General features: G+C 53.6%; 1 protein-coding gene across 1 annotated transcript; it reads right to left on the reverse strand.

The window, feature by feature from the left end:
• Positions 1-14,603: 14,603 nt before the first annotated feature.
• MAFA (MAF bZIP transcription factor A) lies at positions 14,604-16,216 on the reverse strand. Its single transcript, XM_061374229.1, has one exon. It carries the CDS (start codon positions 15,640-15,642, stop codon positions 14,776-14,778), a length of 867 nt encoding a protein of 288 aa, XP_061230213.1. The 5' UTR covers positions 15,643-16,216; the 3' UTR covers positions 14,604-14,775.

Consider the following 16,216-nt stretch of genomic DNA (forward strand, 5'->3'; position numbering starts at 1 on the left):
TTTACTCCTAAATTCTCTATCTCCTCCCCACCAGCAGCGCATGAGGATGGAGAATAGGGGTTATGGTCAGTTCATTGCCCATAGGCTCTGATGCTCCTTCCTCACACTCTTGCCCTGCTCCATTGTGTGGTCCTTCCCATGGGAGACGGCTTTCCATGGACTTCTTGACTACGAGTCCTTCCCACAGGCAACTGCAGCATGGGAACCTGCTCTCAGCAGTGGGAACAGCTCCCAGTGTGATGCATGGCCTCCTGCATCCCACAAAGGACCAAGGGACATGGTGGAGGTGTCCAGACTTTCCCTATGGGATGGTCTCTGGAGGAAAAGCAGGACCAGGGGAGTAAAGCCAGTAACCTCAGTGAGCAAACCCAAAGTGCCATGCAGAAACTGAGATCTCAAGCTCAGCTGAGAGGAGTCAGGAAACAGAGAAATACCTTGTTCTCCACAAGAGACCCCAGGCAGGGTACATATGAAGAGTCCTTCAGCCTCTGCTTTGCACTGAAAAGGTCAAATATGGTCCTTTTGGTGACTCACAACAGAGGAAACAAGACTCAGCATCTTCTTTCCCTTACTTTTCCCCCCTAATATTCACTAGTCCCTTGTTCCCACTGGAAAATAACATAGGTCTCTTCCCTAGACCCTCAATCCTGATATCTGGTAACAGCAGCACACCTACCATCCCATCCTTTATCCCAGCGATGCACCAAATCCCACCTGCTGTCCCTCTATAGCCATAAACCTACAGGTCTAATCCTGCTATCCCCAGCCACCTCCCTGCCCATGATGGTGCACAGCTGCTCACACCTCCACCCCTATCCCTGCCCTAAACCCTGCCCCAAACCCTGCCCCAACATCCCCCAGTGTCTTGGTGCCCATCACTCTGTCCCCAGCATCCCAGGAGGATCTGCTGTTCACAGTCCCGTGCCTCCACAGGACAACGCCACCCTGTTGCCATGAAAGCCCCAATATCCCCAGTATCCCAGAGCACCCCAGTGCTTAAAACCCTACCCAAACCCCAAGAATATCTTCTTGCTCTGTTGCTCTGGCTTTGCCCATAGTGCCATGCTGCCTGCAGACCTACGTAGCATCCTTCAATACCCCATTCCACCCGTGTTCCTACCTCAGCCATGGTACCCCAAATCCCTAAAAGGGTAGTAAATCCCCTGGCCACCTCCCATCTGAACATTCAACATCTCACCACCCAGAGGCCACAAAACCATCTTCTTCAGTCCAAAATCCCCCAAGCCGATCTCTTTTGGCCCTTCTGATCTGGGATTTCAGTGGATTTTTGGGTGGGAATCTCTATGGGGGTAAGTGGGGTGTGTGGAGTATTGTACTTGCAGCTTGGATAGGGTTAATGGCTTGGAAGAGGTGGCTGGAAGATGCCACAGCAGGAGACCATTGACCCACTAAACAACCCCTTTGCAACCCCACTGATTCCCAGTCTCAGGTTTCTGGAGTATCAGAGGGAAAGGGGGAGCCGGGGAGGGATGGGGGGAGAAAAGTGCCGACACGATGGAAACATGAAAAATAGCAACAACAAAAAGGACCAGAAAAAATCAAAGAGAATAAGTGAGTGCTGATTACACCACAACACAAAGCGACAGCAACAGCAGCCTGCACTGAGCTCCCCCCTTTGCACCCCTCCTGCTTCCAACCCCCATGGAGAGCCAATGCCCATGGGGAAGGAAGGGAGCACAGCACAAAAACAAAATGCAAAGGGCCTGCAAGGGTTGGGCAAGCCCATCCTGTCCTCACTAATGCCACTACAGTGTCCCCATCCCTGTTGTGGGGCAGGTCCACGGCTCCTGCATCCCTCTTTCCCCATCTTCCACAGCAGCACTGCCTCCTCTGAACCACATCCACTGTGATGAAGGGATGGGAAAGGAGGCTGGAAATGCAGGTGATGGAAAACAGGGTTGAAAGCACATGAGCACAGCAGTTCCATGCTCCAAAGGTCCCTTGGATGGCATAATAGAACTCTCAGCTAGATGGGCCAGGTATAGCACACACACACACATTTGCAGTCAGGGAAACTGAGGCACTACAAAAGGTTTCTCTCCAAGAATGGGGTTAGAGTTTCTTAATGGGACAATATTCTCCTCCACTCCTCCACCATTCCCACCAGGGCTAAATTCATGCCCATATAGAGCTCAGCAGTGCCTTGGTGGGGCCTTGATGGGGAAGTATCGCCCTAGTATAAGGCGCTATCCTAATTATCCACATGGCCTCATCCAGCTTCCAGATGCTGACTGATGGTGTGAGAGCACAGCCAAGTGGCACATGCCATTTGGGACCCCAAATGTGGAGGGGGATGCAGCCAGCAGCATGGGTACCCCCATCCCAGTGAGTCTCCCATGAGCCATAACACCTTATTTCCCCCTGTCCAAGCATCATAGGGAGGTTTTGGAACCCTGACAATGCTGCTTGGTCCAGCACCAAGTGCTGTGCAGGACCCTCTCCTTGGTGGAGATGATGTCTAAGGATGCTCCAAGGCGCACCCTCATCTCAGAAGGGATACGGACTAAGCTGGAGTGGTACCAAGGCATCACCCCCATCACTGGGACATTAACAGCATCTCCCCAGATGAAGGGGGACACATCTGTCCCCAGAGACCCAGAAGCGATGGGGACAGGGTGCAGCTCACCCCAGAGCCAGCAGTGGAGCCCCAGGAGCTCATTTCCCATGGCGCAGGCACAGCTGTGAGCGCAGGGAGGCTGCCAAAGCCCAGCCTGAGAACACTGATTAATCTCGTCCTCTGGTGCATCCCGCGCTGCAGATGTGCAGGCTGCTGACTCGGCAGCTCCTCGCAAGGAGACCTGGAGCCAGCGAAGCCAACGGGAGCGAGCCTGAGTGCACAGACCCACGTGGCACATAGCTCCCAGGGGGGACCGTACTGCAGGCACTGGGATGCTCAGCATGGTTGTTGCTCTCCTATCCTATAAGGCTCCATGGAAAAGAGTTGCTCTGTTTTACAGTATCATAACAGAAACAGCATCCTGAGGAGTGCCTGCCTGTGGAGAGGGCTGGGGCTGCCTATGGGCTCAGGCAGGTGGCAATGAAGTTGCTTGCATCAGCTCCCATGCTGGACATTGTCCTTGCAAGCACAAGGACCAGAAACCTTTTATTCCATGTTTTCTTTTGATTTGATTATAAGGGAAGCTGAAACTCCCAGAAAGCTTCTGTTACAGAACCATGGAATGGTTTGGGTCGGAAAGGACCTTAAGGTCACCCTTCCACTGGAGCAGGGTGCTCCAAGCCCCTGTGTCCAACCTGGCCTTGAGCACTGCCAGGGATGGGGCAGCCACAGCTTCTCTGGGCACCCTGTGCCAGCGCCTCAGCACCCTCACAATAAAGAATTTCTTCCTTATAGCCAACCTAAATCTCCCCTGTTTCAGTCTGAACTCATTATCCCTTGTCCTATCACTCCAGTCCCTGATGAAGATATAATAACCCACCTCTGGACAGCTGCATGATAATACACACTCATATTACCTGTTTCTAATTAAACTGGAGGGCCTCCTTCTCTGATGAGCTAACCCATCGGAAATTAATCAGCGGGTGACCAATACCAGAGCAAAAAGCAGGGAGAAAGATGTTGCCATCAGCTGGGCCCTGCCTGATTAGACAGGGAAGTAAAGTTTCCTGGCAAACAGGAATCGACTGCCGTGCATTGGTCCAGCACCGCATCGATCCGTGTGGTAAGGTTTAGGAATGCTAATGAGCTTGCACGGAGGCAAAAGGAAATCATTTGTGTAAGGAAATGCAGCTCTTGATGGGGTGTTATTTCTAGGAAGAGTTGATTCAACACCGGCTTGGGAATCTCATCTTTGGGGTGGTCAGGGGGAGATGTGGCTGCAGGGATGGAGGGAGATGGTCCTTGGACATGGGGCTGTCTCTGCTGGACATGGTGATGGATTTGGGAGGTGCACACCCTGAGGGCAGCAGCTCTGCCTCTGAGCTGCTCATACAGACAGGGAATGGAGAGGCCAAACAGGATATGTGACTGCCCTGAAAAGGGACAGGCCCTTGCCTGAAGGCTCCATCCTTCCCCTCCAGTCACCTCCATCCCGTCGCCCATTCCTCCCACAGTCCACTTGCTTCCTATTGCTCTTCCCACCAACTCAAAACACCTCAGTTCCATTGCCTCTCCCTACCAACAAAACCACATCCATCCCTCCTATCATAATCAACCTCAGCCCATTGCCTGTCTGTCCCACTTAACCACCTCCATCCCATTGCCTATGGGTCCTGGTAAACAACTTCTGTTGTATTGCCCATCCTTCCCACCCAACTTCCTCCATCCCATTGCTCCACCTCTCCCACCTCGATCACCTTCAGCCTGTTGCCCATTCTTCCTGGCCCACCACCTCCATCCCATTGCCTATCCCTTCCATCCAACCACCCCTATCCCACTGCCCATGTCTCCTGGTAAATGACCTCCATTGCACTGCCCATCCTTCCTACCCAACTTCCTCCATCCCATTGCTCCATCTCTCCCACCTCGATCACCTTCAGCCTGTTGCCCATTCTTCCTGGCCCACCACCTCCATCCCATTGCCTATCCCTTCCATTCAACCACCCCTATCCCACTGCCCATGTCTCCTGGTAAATGACCTCCATTGCACTGAACATCCTTCCTACCCAACTTCCTCCATCCCATTGCTCCATCTCTCCCACCTCCATCCCATTGCTCATCCCTCCCATTCAACCACCCCATCACCAGAACCACGTTAGTGGTTCCACAGGTCCCAGCCCACACTGTAACACACTGGGGTTACCACATCTCCCCTCCCAGTCCCACCACCCACTATCAGAGAGCTCAGAAGAGAAGCATCAGAGACACGATGCCAGATGGGTCCACTTGTTACAAACGAGGCTCATGCATCTTTAACCACTGCTCAAAACTTTGCTGGCTGTGCATTTGTGATGGGGGAGAAGGAAGCCAGAGCTGGGGTGTTGCAGCCTCACCGGCACCTCCACACCTCCCTTCCATCAATATTTCATACCTCACCTTATGCCTTTGGCAGCTTTTTGCTCAGTTTCTGTTGCAGATCCCTTCACTCCTGTCTGCCCGGTGTTTCCTCAACCTGCACTAATGCCCTGTCCCAGGAGACCCCCAGGACCCCTACACTGGCTCCTGAAATATTCATGGAGCAGGAACCTCTGACCAGGGATGCTGCATGGGGCAACCTTACCTACGATGGCAATGTGGGCATGGTCCTAGTACACTGGGTGGTGGAGCATCCTTCCATCCTCTCCTTCCCCATCCTGTCTCACATGAAAAGTCACCCCAGCAAGAGCCCTTATGGGAAGAGCATCAGCTGAAATCCTTCCTAATTGCAATTAAAACTGAGCTCCTGAGGATCTCCTGCCTGCCCTTGCAATGAGACAAGAAATGGGGAGGGAAGAAATGAGCAGTAAACCCTTCATTTTGGGGACTATGGATAATCACAAAGGAAAACCACTTTAGCTCTGGTTTATTCCCAATGCCAGTGCCATCCCAGGAAGGCTTCACTGTGGATAGGAAACAGTACCTCTGCAGCCACCATACTCACAAGGGATGGAGGACCTCATTCAGGTCACCCGAGGCCTTTTTCTCCTCTGGTCACAGTGGCAAGGCTTGTATCTCCTCTCCTGAATCCAACTCTCTCTGTGTGCTCTGGAGATGCTGGGTTTCATGTGCATCAAGTCACCTCCCCAAAAGGGAGCTGAGTCCATCCTGGTCCTCCCCCTTTCACTATCCCATGTGGATTTATTGCAGGTACCCCAGCCAGGAGCAGGGAATGAGCTGAACTCTCTCCAGAGCAATCAGAGGGGGCACACCCCAACCCCATCACTTCCCACTCTGAGCCCGCTGCCTCTGGGCAGCTGGAGCACAGAAACCCACCTGGGCAACACATCCCTTCCTTAAAACTTAATCAGCAAGTGATGAATATTTCACTAAGACAAACAGGCCAGGTAGATAGGGTCAATCTTTTATTCATGAGCATCAGGGAAGGGAAGGCTGTGGGCAGAGAGAACCAGGCTCAGCCAGGTCATGGCCATCCCCCAGTGAAGATCTTATGGCCAAGACCAGTTACACGGCTGATGCACATCATTGGCCGGTGGGTATCCCAGCTGTATCCATGCCAGGAGACGGAGATGTCCCACCAATCCCTTTCATATGGGGACACAGCCACGTTGTCCTGCTGATTTCCTCCTTCCCCATCTTCCTCAAGGGATGTGGCAGGAATGAAAGCCTCAGGGAAGCAACGTGGGATAAGGCAACTGCAAGGCTGGGACACACCAGCAAACATTCTGCCAGCATAGGAAGAAACCCAACCAAAGCCCCACCTTTTGGCTTAAACTGAGCCTAAGATTTACCTAAGAGTTTTCTTTTTAATCATTTTTGCAGTTGCAGCTGATATTGGGGAAATGTGGTCCAGTGTCTGAAGGGGGCTACAAGGATGCTGGAAAGTGACTCTTCATCGGGGCCTGGAGCGATAGGACAAGGGGTGATGGGTTCAGACTGAAACAGGGGAAGTTCAAGTTGGAGATAAGGCAGAAGCTCTTCCCTGTGAGGGTGCTGAGGCGCTGGCACAGGGTGCCCAGAGAAGCTGTGGCTGCCCCATCCCTGGCAGTGTTCAAGGCCAGGCTGGACACAGGGGCTTGGAGCACCATGCTCTAGTGGAAGGGGTCCCTGCCCGTGGTTGGAGCTGGATGAGCTTAAGATCCTTTCCAACCCAAACATTCCATGATTCTCTGATTCTGTGCTGGCCAGTCCTTTGCCTCTGTCCACATCAGGGAGCCTGTGGCTCTGGCCACCCTTATGGAAAACCAAGCCTTAAACCTAACCCTGCTCTAAATGGATGAATGATGGACCAACAGTGACCAGGGCAGTATCCTGACACTCTTGCAAGGCAAAATATGCCTCTTCCTGCATCTTACCTTCTGAGCAGTGTTAAATCCCATTTCCAAACAGCCCCCAAACCCATTCTGCATCCACAGACCAGGCAGGGCAAGAGCTGTGCCCTGCTCTGACCTGGCTCTATTCACACGTAACGGACACGAGTCCCTCTGAGCTAACATGTTTAATTAAACACAGCCTGGTCACAAGGGCTGTGCCTGACATTTCTCACCATCTGAAAAGATGCTAATGAGGAAGACATTCATTATGCAGCTTATTAGATGTCCACATTAGTACCATAACCCTGATGGAATTCACTTGATACAAACTAGCCCACAAATATTAATTGCCTAAAACTTCCTCATCACTTGAAGGTATTAATAAGACAGTCATTATCCATGGGTTGTATGGCTGGGAGTTAATGACATGGCAATTGGATTTGAGAAACCCAAGGAAGTGTTCTTCCAACAATCCATTGATATTTAATTAAAGGACAGGACCTGTCAGTGTAAATCTGAATGAAAGACTTGCCAGGTCTCATTCAAAGTGTTGTGACAAAGGGATGTAGGGGCATGGTAGGGGTCTCCTGTGTCATGGTGTAGGGATGATGATGGAGATAGTGAGTACCAGTATCCCCAGTCTCCACTCCTTCCAGTGCGTGTGAACATGGATGTGTTCTTCCTCCTCTTCTTCTTCTTCCCTGGTCTGAAGTGTCCTCACTATGCCCCACGTTGGTGAAAGAGGAGGTAGATAGTGTCACACAGACCAGATCCAGCAAACACATCCCCACTCAGTGCTCTTTCACAGCTCTCACTTGAGAAAATGGTTGAAGGCCTCAAAAGCATCTCACTGCCTGCATCCCACATCCAGTGTGCTGTATACTTGCATCCTGCATCCCATGTCCTGCATCCCGCCTCCTGAGTCCCACACCCATATCCTCCATCCTCCATACAGCATCCAGAATCTGTCCCACCTCCTGCCTACAAAGGACGTATTAAGGTACTTCCTATTGGAAGACCTTCAAGATGCCCCTCCAGCCACCCCATCACTTGAGCAGTAAGAGCAAGGGTTAGAGGCTACCTGTGTCCAAAGGAGAGACTGGTCAAGAAGCGGGAGCAATAAACTGCTAGGTGAAATGTGTTTGGGCACAAAAACACCCCCAAAAGATGCCTCAGAAAGCAAAGGACCTGCCCTAAGAAGTGAGAGGGATGGTGAATACGTGGGTTGCCCCTCAGCTCGAGTTTCTGCTTTATCTCTTATGGTTGTCATTGTGTTGTCTTGTCTTACCTGCACCAAGAATGGGGAGGTATGGTGAACATGCGGGGTGTCCCCTCAACTCGAGTTCCTGCTTTTTCTGTAGTTGTCATGGACCAGGTCCTTCTTCTTGACCCACACACACCATGGCCAAAGTGAAAACCCCAAATCAACCTCCCTCAGTCCCCCAGAGCATCCTGGCATCGGCAGGACTTCCCTTTTAGCCAGCTGATGACAGCAGTTGTCCTCTCCCTGGTGGTGCCTGTGTCGAGATGGGCTTCATTCAGCCCTGTCCCCATGGTGAGGAAGACGATGGTCCAGCCCCTCCATTTCCAATCCAGCATTGTCCCTATACAAGTAGGATAAGACCCTGGGAAAAGGGTACCCCTTATCCTTATGGGAGCAGGGGAAGAACTGGTCCTACATCGCATGACGCCCATGAGACTTTGGCAGCCTGAGGCTCCCCTTCGTCTTTCCAGCCACCTCCCCCTTGTCTCTTCCCTTCCCTTTATGTAAATGGAAACTAACAATTAGTTTATTTTTGCTTGTGCAAATTACAGCTCGCACTCCCATGGAGCCTCTTACATGAATAAATAACCTGGTGTTGGGAGGGAGGATGCTCTATGTGAGTCCCCCCTCCTTTTCCCTGCTCTCATCCATGGAAAGGGAGGAAAAGGAGGGGAAAAGCTGCCAAGGAGCCTTGGATTTTACCTGCTGGGCCATTAGGCATTAAACTGATGATATCTGGGGAGCTTGACAGGTAGGGATGAGGAGATGTGGGGCCAGTGTGGGGGATAAGGGGACGTCTGGGCATTGGGGATGATGATAGCAAGGAGGTCTGCACTGCACAGACAGCTGGGGCAGGAAAGGGTCATGGCTGATGGGACCTCACCCCACTGGAACTGGGGAGTAACACTGTCCTTGCATGTTTGCCACGTGGCAATGCAGCTGTTTTCCCTATGCACAACCATGGATAGGCATCCTGCATCCCCTATCCCACCTCCTGCATCACAGCCTCATATCCTGCATCCCACATCCAATGGCCTATATCTGTGCATCCTGCATCCCATATTGTACATCCCACCTGCTCCATTCCACCTCCTGCATCCCATATCCCACCTCCTGCATTCCACACCCATATCCTACATTCCTCTACCTGCATCCCACATTCAGTGTTCTCTCTCTTTGCATCCTGCATCCAACCTCCTGCATCCCACACCCATATCCTGCATCTCACGTCCAATGTCCAGTATCTGTTCATCCTATATTCCATCTCCTCCATCCCGTAAGCTGCATCCTACCTCCTGTATCCTATGTCCCACTTCCTGCATCCAATATCCATATCCTGCACCCCACTACCTGCATCCAGCATCCAGTGTTCCGTACCCTTACATCCTGTACCCCACCTCCTGCATCCCACTACCTGCACCCGACATCCAACGTTCTGTTCCTGTGTATCCCACATCCCACCACCTGCAGCATCCCTGGGTGATGCAGACCCACCTGAACGCAAGGAATTTGGGATCAAAACGCAGTTGCAGTCCTCTTCATGTTATGTGGGGGGGATATTCCCATGTTCCGGCTGTCAGGAAGGACCTCAGCTCCCACTGAGGTTAGGGGTGATATCAGTGCCACAAGGATGCACCGGCTGGAGGAAGGCAGAGAGGACTCTGCACATCCCTGGGAATAGATCCCAGCTGTAGGGATGAGCTGTGTGAGTGCCAACACCGCCGAGCCCATGAGCCAGCAGAAGCAAACGAGCTCTTTCACCAGGTGCTATATGTACATATATGCATTTATATACCTCTGTATTTTATATATGGGGACCAGGGAAGCATTTGGCTCCCAGGGATGTGGGAATATCAAGGACCTGGAGCATGGAAAAGAGGGAACATGCAAAAGGCAAACTCCAGCTGAGATAGACTGTAAAGATCGGCTCAAGCCAAGAAATCCCAGCTCCAAACTGAGCCAGGGCTCAGCTCATCCCATGCAGCCTCTCGGATCCAGTGCCAGGGTTCTTATTTAGCTGGGAGTTGAATTAATCCATGTAGCCCCAAATTCCTGCACATCCATCTGCCCACCCCATGATTTAATATCCGCACTTTATCGGGATGCTGGGATTCGTGTGGAATGTTCTGCCATGATCCCATGGCAAACCTGCTGGGTATCAGCACCCCTAATGGAGGAGGAAGGAGCAAGGGGCGCTCTGGTGATGCTGCATCGATCGGCCTGTTGTGGGTTTCTGCCCGTTTGCAGAATTCCCGGGTATCCGCAGTGCTCCAGCTATTTGGGAATGCCGCGGAGCGCACGGCAGCGGTCAGTGGATGGCATTGACGGGGGTTGTAACTGGTTCTGGGCACCTATGGGTGCTTGTGCAGTGTGCTCCAGGGTGCTGCTGTGTTTGGGACTGAGCATTCCCCCAAACCATCCTTATTCCCAGTGTGAAAGCCATCAGTGGGGACGGCTGGAGGAGTCCAGGCTGTTTCCCAACCCAGCAATGCCCGTGGTGCCCTCAAGCATGTGTTAAAGTGCAGGAAGAGCTTGGAAATGGGTTTAAAAAGCTCTGCAGGAGAGCAGTATCAAAGGGAACACAGGCCAACCCCACCCCCCCCAGGCTTGTCCCCACACCCTTACCCCAAAAGCCAGGCCATGGGGTTGGGGTGAGAACATGGCGCTGCTGTTTTCATCCCCTCCAAGGTCACAGGGCTGGGCTGGAGATGGGCTGCAGATCCTGTTAGGAAGGAGCATGCGGTATTCCAAGGTCCCACGGCCCCATGCAGACCCCAAAGAGCAGCAACCGCTTGGGGAAGGATGCTCAAAGACAAGGAGAAACGAGGAAAAGAGCTTTAAAAAGAGGTCAGAGCCACCCCAAATCCCACACTGCAGCAGAGACATGATGCCCATGAACATCCGCAGCCCTGCAGCACGGGGTGACATGTACGGACACGCCACCCACAACACGCCCCATCCCAAAACATGCGCCAACATGCTCCGGCCATGCACATGCAGACCCCAATGCTTCACAAAGACATGGTCCTGCACCACAAGACCATGCAGCCGCCCTAAAAGATGCTGCAAAAGCACACAGGGACCACCCAGCCCATGGTGCAGAGGGGGTTCAGCTCTTCAAGCCCTGACAAGGAGACAAGTCATAAATCAACCCTGTGAGGGCATAAAGTGGTTTAGGTTTTAGTATTTATTCAGCAAACAGGAGCATAGAAAGGTCCAGGAGATCGGGTCCCCCACTGGGAGCTTCAGCAGGCCAGAGTGATGGGGACCACCACGGGGTCCCCAGCTGCACCCCAACACTGTAAAGGGGTAGAAGGGCTTGTTTCTGGCCCCATATCTCCTATGGAGTGGCCATGGGATGGGGTCCCCCACGGAGGACCAGGATTAACGGGTGGCAATAATGCCCCGTGTCCTGTTTGAGCTATTCCCCTGCTTGAGGAAATTCCAGAGGGGGTGGAAAATAAATAAACCAATGGAAAAATAAAGTCATTAAAACGAGTAACAGTGCAAGGAGCTGGGGGTCACATCCCTGCTAAAGCTGCCCTTGGAAGATCGGGGATGAAGGGAACGGGATAACACCATGATCATCAACACAGCCTGCTCCTGACCCAGCAACACGCAGAGACCCAGGCTGCATCTTCCCCAGCTTGCTGCACCCCCAGAAAGAAACAGAAATCAAAGAGGAGGAGGAAGGAGGGATGAAGCAGCGCTGGGCACTGAGGAAAGGGGGGGGGAAATCGAGCATCTTCTAACCCAAAGTGCTGTATTCAGTCTCAAAGGTGATGGAGAAGGTATCGGGGCACGGGAGGCAATTGCAGCCATCCCACAGGCATCGTAGAGCATCACACTGAACCCCAGCGCTCCCCCCAAAACCCCACACAGCTCCAGAGGCAGCTCTGAACCTCCAGCCAGCTGGGAAAAGGGGGAACGACCCACAGGGACACATGGGATGTTCCTGCAGGAAGACGGACCACAGCAAGAGCCAGGGAAGAGATGGCCCGAGATCCCCGGGGTGGTTTGTGAAGGTACCAGCTCCAAACCCCTTCTTCTCCCCAAACTCTTACGCAGTCACAGAGCAGGCAGCTGGAAATGCTTCCCCAAAATAATGGGTCAGAACAGGGGGATATTGAGAGGAAAAGATTGGGAATAACCCACCGGTGAGATGTAATTCGCCCCCTAAGATAATCAGGATAGGAAGAGATGCGCGGGCAGCAGGACTCGTTATTCCGTACTTCAAATCAGGTTTGAAAAGCTTCCTCAGCTTAATACATAAATAGGAATAGGGAATGAACCCCCCAGACCCCTCTTTCTGCCCTGCTCTGGTGCATAAAGCACGGGGTGAGAGTGTTTCTGTGCATCCCATCTCCTATCCCAGCAAACCAAGCCTGACACCGGGCATTGCTCAGAGCGCTCAAAACCCTCTGGACACAAAATAAGGCACCGAAGCAGAGGAAGAAAACAGGGGGATGAGGTTTGGGGGTGCAGGGAAGGTAAAACCAGAGGGTGCCAGGGGCACATGTACCCCACAGAGCTTGGATGATCCCGGGGGAGTTGCGTTAGCACGGCAGGGATTGACGGAGCAAACACGCCGCAGCCATTGCGCCGGGGCAGCTCCCGCTTGGGATTTGCCATGGCAGAGCCTGTGCGAAAATATAGGGAGGAAAATACGCAATAAAAACCTATACAAAACACTCAGAAATCGGTTGCGGGCGTAAATTGTCCCGGTGAGCCCAATAAAAACAGGGAAAGCTGCAAGGATATTGCTCTATGCTTCCTAAGCGGCACGGAGCACAGCCGGGACACAGCGTCCCTGAAAACAGTCCCAAACCCCCTTAAAACGCGTGTAAATACCAACCCTAAAGCTTTCCTTTCGGGAAGGAGAGCGTTTGGTTTGCGTTTCCCCCCCTTTCCTGAATTAAGGACTCAAAAGGGGAAAGAAAAAGGGAAAGGAAAATCGTTTATTACCGTTTAAAATCAAAGCCAGCGGCTCAGCGGGACGGGGTCGGATAAGCTGGGACCAAACTGGATCCGCGCTGGGGTGAAGGTGACTTTAGAGCGGCCACGGGCACGTCGGGACCTTCCATTTAGGGGGGAAAAAAGAGCAAAAAAAAAGCAGGAAAAAAGGCAGGAAATAAAAGCAGGAAAAGGGAAAAGCCGGGGTTCGGTGGGGCAGAGCCGACGGCGCTCACTGGCTCGCAAGCGACAGCCACCGATGGCTTTATCCCTGCGAGCTCGGGGAAGGCTTTGGCATCAATCTGAAGCCTCAAAGGGAATAATCGACCCCCCCAAAACGAAAAGATAAAGCCCCCCTTACCCCCCCCCAAGTGAGAGAAAACCCGACCCAGGCTCTAGTTGAATATAAGTTTTTATCTTGATGCAACATCGTTAAAACCGTCACAAATCGAAACAACAGGTCGTTTAAAAACGCTTCGCACGATCAGTACCTAAAATGCACCAGGCTCCCGAGCTCGCTTTGTCCCAAAGACCTCTGCGATTTACCCCAAAAGTCAGGTTTCCTTTTAACGGGGTTTTGGTTTTGCTTTATCCTCGTTTAAATAAGCAACTTGGTATAAAAAACAACCACCACCAAACCCGCCCCGCTCCTGCGCGCAGGATCGGCCCCGCGGTTGCTCCAAGCACGGGTTCTCCTCTTCTCCTTGCTTTTTAAACACGAGGAAGATCGTGCCTTTTCCTTCCTTCTTCCCACATGGAGCTTAAAACCAACAACTCCGGTTCCCGAGGGTTAATAAATAAATCCGGTGCATAGTGAGATAGCAGCCAACCGTTCGCAGTTCATATATTACTATATTGCCTTTCAGGTCGCCCTAAAATTGTTCCCTCTCCCCTCCCTTTGCCCCCCCCCCACCCCGCTATTCGTAAGAGCATAGATAACTTTAAATCTCTATAAAACAGTATTATTTCACCCAATCGATTTCCTGTATATAGTGCATTCGGCTTCTTCCCAACATCGTTAAATTAACTCGATATTATTTGCATGCTATTACATACAAACTTTTTTTAAGACTTGTGTATTTTTTTTTCGTTCTTTTCTAAAGGATTTTGGTGTATTTTTTTGTTTGGCTTTTTTTTTTTTTTTTTTTTTGTAATTCATAACCAAGCAAAATATAGGCTCGAGGAAGAAACAACCCCCCAAAAAAATAAAAAAAAAAAAGGCAAAAAACTAACTAATTTCTACATATTTACAAGGGTGAATAAGTTAAACGTGGCTCAGGTTAGGCGGGGGGGAAGGGAGGCGGCTTCCCCCCCACCCATCTATGGGGAAGCCCTCCAAAAACTCAACGTCAAATTGAGGGTAAAACACGCAGGATAAGGGATGGGGGGGGGGGGAGTGGGAGAAGCCACCGGGATAGCGCCGATGCTCCCGGGGGGGGGGGGGGGCCGTACACGTCCCGCATGCAGGCTGGCTCCGGGGCCCCCCCCATACGGAGGGGGGGGGTTTCAGCTCCCCCATTCCCAAACTACGAGTGAGAAACGCAAAAATAACACATTTGTCGGGGTTTTGTACAAGCGGAGGGTTCGCTCCATACATGGAATGGGGGGGAAAGAAGGGACACCCCCCCCCCATACACACACAACCTTCCCCCCCTCCCCTGGTTTGCGGCTCACATGAAGAAGTCAGCGGTGGGTTTGGGGGCGGCGGATGGGGAGGGCTCCCTCGGGAAGCCCCGGCCGGCCAACTTCTCGTATTTTTCTTTGTACAGATCCCTTTCCTTGGCCAAGCGGGTCACCTCCTGCTTGAGCTGCTCCACTTGGCTCTGGAGCTGGCATTTCTCGTTCTCCAAGATGTGCCGCTGCTGGACCCGCTTGTAGCGGCAGGACTGAGCGTAGCCCCGGTTCTTCAAGGTCCTCCTCTTCTGCTTGAGGCGGATCACCTCCTCCTTGCTGAAGCCCCGCAGCTGCCGGTTGAGCTCCCGCACCGACATACTCACCAGCTGGTCGTCGGAGAAGCGGTCCTCCAAGCGCAGGTGGTGATGGTGATGATGGTGATGACCGGCGTGGTGATGGGCGGCCGGGGGTAGCTCCTCGCCACCGAAGGGCTGAGGCCGGAAGGACTCGTAGCCTTGGTGGTGATGATGATGATGGTGAGGGGCACCGATCAGCGCCTCCACCGCGTCCTCCGGCGTCAGGTTGAGAGCTTCGGGGTTGAGGTGATGCTGGTAACCCGACATCCAGTACAGCTCCTCCAGCTGCTGCTTGGAGCCCAGGGAAGCGGCGGTGGTGGTCGGGGGGCCAGGGGCTGGTTGCCCACCGGGGCTGGGAGCGCAGAAGCTGGGCGAGGAAGGCACGGAGGAGCAGGGGGTGCTGAGCGGGGTGGACGACAGGGACCCGGCAGGCAGCCGGTGGCACAACCGCTCCGCCTCCGCCGGCTCCTTCTTCACCTCGAACTTCATCAGGTCGAAATCGTTCACGTATTCGATGGCGAGGGGGCTGGTGGGCAGCTCCGCGCTCATGGCCAGCTCCGAGGCCATCTCAGTCCATGGAGGGACCGGGGGGGAGATCCCCCGGGCACCGCCGCTCACCGAGCACTCGGGGCGCTTCCTCCCACCGCGCTCCGGGGCTCTCCGCCGCGGTGTAACCGGTTGCCCCAACGGGGCTCCGCGAGCGTCCGAAGGGGGCTTTGCTGGGGGGCTTCAACCGGGCTCCGGCTCCTTCCGTCGGGGCTTTACTGGGGGCTTCAGCCGCGCTCCGGCACCCTCCGAAGGGGCTTGGCTCGGGGCTTCAGCCGGGCTCCGGGACCCTCCGTCGGGGCTCCGCACCGCTCCGCAGCCGGGCTCCGGGGCTCAGCTCCTGGCTTCCCCCCACCACGGCAGCCGGGAAGCGGAGCCCCGTGGGTGCGGGACCGGGCTCTCTCCAGCACGGCTCCGCCGCTGCCTGCGGCCGGGTCCCAATGGCGAGGAGCAGGCAGCGCCCTGCCCGCCCCTTCCTGCCTCCCCTGGCACCTGCCCCGGCCCCACCTCCCCGGGACAGGAGCCTTCTCCTGCCCTCCTCTTCCTCCTCCCACCCCGGACACGGGCACCAGGGGCGGGGGCTGCCCCCCTGCCC

The sequence above is a fragment of the Neopsephotus bourkii genome, unplaced genomic scaffold, assembly GCF_033783945.1.
Source record: "Neopsephotus bourkii isolate Nb327-2 ecotype Australia unplaced genomic scaffold, CSIRO-AGI_Nbou_v1 NB_1637, whole genome shotgun sequence".
In the NCBI taxonomy this organism is placed as follows: domain Eukaryota; kingdom Metazoa; phylum Chordata; class Aves; order Psittaciformes; family Psittacidae; genus Neopsephotus; species Neopsephotus bourkii.